Genomic DNA, 4,091 nt, shown 5'->3' with positions numbered 1-4,091 from the left:
TTTCCAGCACTGCCACATTGGAGATCAGATTTCCACATGAGGTTTGGAGGGGACAACACATCCAAACTCCATCAATAATATACAAAGAAATGATTATATGGGTACAGGAGTGAAAGCAGGGAGATCAATCAGGAGGGAAATTGCAGAGGTCCAGACAAGAAAAAGATTACATGGCTTAGACCTTGAAGGAGGAGAGATAGGTGGATTAGGATTGTATTTTGGAGTCAGAGCTAAGAAGACTTGAATTGCATGAGAGACATAACAGTACCAAGGATGAGTCTGAGAATTTTGGCCTAAGTAGCTGAATGATGTGGGCTGGGGGAAGTAAGAGTTCTTCCATGGAAACAGGGACGGCAGTTCTGCGGGTAACTAGGGTAGCTAACTCATTTGAGGATGGCACAGGTTGCATGGATGCAAGAAAGGTTGCAGACATATAATTAACTGACAGATGTGATTAGATATTAAGATGCAGGTTTCGATGACTTCAGACTTTGAATCTGATGAACTAGAAACGAAATGACCGCATTAACCAAAATGGTAAAAGTGTAGGAGGAGTTAGGAGAAAGAGAAGAATCAATGATGAGCAGGAATCAGGAAGAAATTCATATTTGAGTAGTGGATAAGCACAAAGACTTTGCAATCTAAAAGACTTGGGTTTGAATTCTAGATGAGCCATTTATCAAACCTGCATGACAAGTTACTTAATTATTTCAGCCTCAGTTTTCTCATCTGTAAAATGGGACAAATGATATCATAGTGATACGGATCAAATGGGATGATTGTATGTAAATGCTTAGCACACAGGAATCATGGAATAAATATCACTATACCTTATAATTATCATTATAGTAATAGCAATATAATAATAATATTTCTTGGAATGTGTTTCATTTATATTGATTATTAATATGATAATAATGTTATTGTTCTTAGTTCTTTTTACTTAAGGATTGCAAGCATATTAACCCAGATTTAGATTCAACGCTTTTTATTTATATTTAATCATTAAAACAAACTGGAAATTACTTATGTTGTTTTCCCCTTTTACAGATAAGTAAACTGAGGCTCAGAACGGGTGACATGCCCAACTTTATACTGCTAGGAATTGTTACCCATGTGGAAGAGCCAAGGCTCACACCTAAATCTGACTTATTCCAAATAATTCTAACCTTTTCCCCAACTAGTCACTTGTGAGATAAAAACACCTTTGTATCACTTTGCCATTTCTCTGGGATCTATGCAGAATGAATAAATTCTGTTTTATAAAAATGTTATTAGCAAATCACCACAGTCTGAAACTGTGTGTCTCATTAATTTTCCAGTACTGGGCAATCTTCCTCTCAAGGTTTGTCTTCGGAGGAGATGAAGAGAAGCCTTCAGTACTCACCGATTGACAAATATGGTAAGTAGACAGATTCTTTAGATTTATTAAGGAGACTACCCCTAGGAAGGGGATATCTATTTGACAAGGAAGAAAATATTGTATTTTTTAATATCTAGAAATGGCAGGTGTTTTAAAAATATTTTGTTATAAAAGTACGAATTTTGTAAGTCTTTTATAACTCTATATTTTCCTTTCAGCTTAATAACGTGTGTGGGTGTATGTGTGAGTGTGCCTGAGTGTGTGTGTGCATGTGCACATGGAAAAAAGGACAATTCATTTTATGAAAACAGTCTCCTGTCTTTTGTGACATCCCAAATACTTTGTCACCACTTTATCGAGTCTGTTGCTGCTAAGCCCCACATCAAGACATGTAGGTAGGAAGAAGAGAACACAAGACACGTTTCCACAGTTACGTCGTATGCAGGGTGAGCTCTTGCCCTTAGCCAGGCACCCCAGGGTAAGACGTCAGTGCAGCCATTCCCTCTAACAGCTGCGAGGCCATGAGCGGAGAGCCGATGGGCTCCATTTCATACAGGACTGCTTCAGAAGTAATTAATAAAGCTCCTTAAAATAATCAACAAAGCTCTGCGCAGGCTTCTAGAAGCCAGAGGATGGACACTTACCTTTATCACCGGCTGCCATATTAATGAGGTAGGGCTCTGTGATGCCCTTTTTCTAACCTCTAAGCCTGAGAGGCTCTATATTTAATTGGGATTTTAGCACAATAGGCCCATTTATTCATGGCAACTTCCTTTGACTCTGTGAAGGGCTGGAAAAAATGTCTGTCAGTTAAAGAGATCAGATTTATTATAAGAGGCAGGTTTGGGGAAGGATGCATTGGATGATGTGTTCCTGGTTCTTGGATGTAGATGGCAGTAGACCCTGAAGACCCTTGGCTTTGGGATCTTCACCAACATACCTCGTCTGTGAAGTGTCATTACCTAAGGCATTGGGAAGCTTTTAAGAAACAAAGAAAAAAAAAATGTTCTGGATAGATGCAGACCATCTACTTGAGTACATTAAAGAAAGGAAACTTATACCTCGTCTGTGAAGTGTCATTACCTAAGGCATTGGGAAGCTTTTAAGAAACAAAGAAAAAAAAATGTTCTGGATAGATGCAGACCATCTACTTGAGTACATTAAAGAAAGGAAACTTCGTGCTTCTGACTCCCAGTACGTGTCTGGAATGCAGCTGAGCGCTTTTTATCATCAGCTTTACAGCATAATTGGCCAGTCCAGTAACAGATCCTGTTGAGGGGAAAATGTGCTCAAGTGTCACATCATCACATTTTTTAATAAGTATAATACCATTTTCCCAAACCTTTACAGATGTAACTTCACAACCACAAAATATAGGGCACCCTTTGAAATGTGTGCTTTCACCAGAAGTCTTTCTTTTCATGGTAGAGCTTCAAGATGAAGCATTTCTTTAACTTAAAGATTTGTTTCTAAAAGAAATAGAGCTTTGACAATTCCCCAAGATGGAGAAGTAAGACAAAAGTGATGTAGTAATACAGAAGTTGGGTTTTCTTTGCATATCTATACCTGGGGTAGAAGAAAACAGGGTGTTTGCATGAAGTGAGAGTCCCTACAGACAAAAAAATATGTATTTAATATCTCCCATTAGGAACATCACATCATACAAGAAAGAACCCTTTAATTGCCCTCCATTTCCATTTCATAAACCAGTTGTGGTGCAACAGCAATTTTATGACCTGTTCCCACCCCTCCCCCTTGACCCCCACTCCTGCCGCCGGAAGAGGAGAATTAGAGAATGAAGATAAAATTAAATACATAGCTGTTTTCTCTCTACTTGAGACATTTTACCCTAAAGTAACAAGCCATGCAGACATGGCTGAATCTTTTCCTAAAGTCTGTAGTCAAATTTCAGTTGAGTCCCTCTTATGCTGAGTTGGCTACACAAATCCATCATATCTGTGCTTATACTCTGGCAATAATGGCATCAATAAAAATGTCAGCCTCAATGCCCTGCTGATTTTGCTACCCTTCTCTGAGGGACAGCCCACCCACACTGGTGGGTCATAGGTTCACAGACAGATTTCCACTGGAGTCCTGTGGGTCCAGAGGCACTGGAACATCACAGGCCAGTACAATTGCATGTGAAGGTACATTAGAAGGTTGATTATAGTAATAAAAGGATTACCAGCTTATTAAAGCATCTATCTATGCCTGGGGTGAAGTCACATTTTCAGATTGGACAAAATGAAGTATTTTTGCTCTAGGATGTGGAATTTATTTTTTAATCCACCCAGAATTAAGTGATATGTATCCTACTTCCTCTCATCTCATCCTCCCCCAAACACAGCCTTCCTCCTATCTGGCCAGGGCCAGTCCTCCAAGTGACTGAGAGAAGCTAGTGAGTGGCAGTATCGGTACCAGTGGCATTTCCTCTCAGGAGAGTTTATGCGCTGCCTGAGGGATTTTGACAGAGATCTTTCTTATGAAAATAAATATGCCTATCCAACAGCGTAGTGCTAGACACCTTAATGAAAATGTAGATGGCTGGGTTGGTTCTGAAAACTCAGCCATCAAAAGGGAGCAAAAGAGGCAATAGCTATTGACAAATGTGCCTGTTTTCAACAGAAGTGGTGAATGCTTCCTTACTTCGGAGTGGAAAGGCAACTGCTGCCCTCCACAGGTCCTGTCTGCTCTGGTGCAGGGGCCTGACCGGACGGAGCCCCTAGGT

At 39.9% G+C, this 4,091-nt stretch overlaps 1 protein-coding gene across 1 annotated transcript in view; it reads left to right on the top strand.

Annotated features, from left to right (window-relative positions):
- The window catches only part of LOC103596698 (serine/threonine-protein kinase TNNI3K-like), a 114,153-nt gene that overhangs the window by 108,199 nt on the left and 1,863 nt on the right, over positions 1-4,091 (top strand). Inside the window, exon 7 of the mRNA XM_008580392.1 lies at positions 1,323-1,402. Within this exon, the coding sequence (XP_008578614.1) occupies positions 1,323-1,402 (80 nt within the window). The remainder of the gene's footprint in view (positions 1-1,322; positions 1,403-4,091) is intronic.

This window comes from Galeopterus variegatus, unplaced genomic scaffold, assembly GCF_000696425.1.
Source record: "Galeopterus variegatus unplaced genomic scaffold, G_variegatus-3.0.2 Scaffold2075, whole genome shotgun sequence".
NCBI lineage: Eukaryota > Metazoa > Chordata > Mammalia > Dermoptera > Cynocephalidae > Galeopterus > Galeopterus variegatus.
Note: the sequence above shows the minus strand (reverse complement) of the source record. Positions and strands in the feature narration are given on the sequence as shown.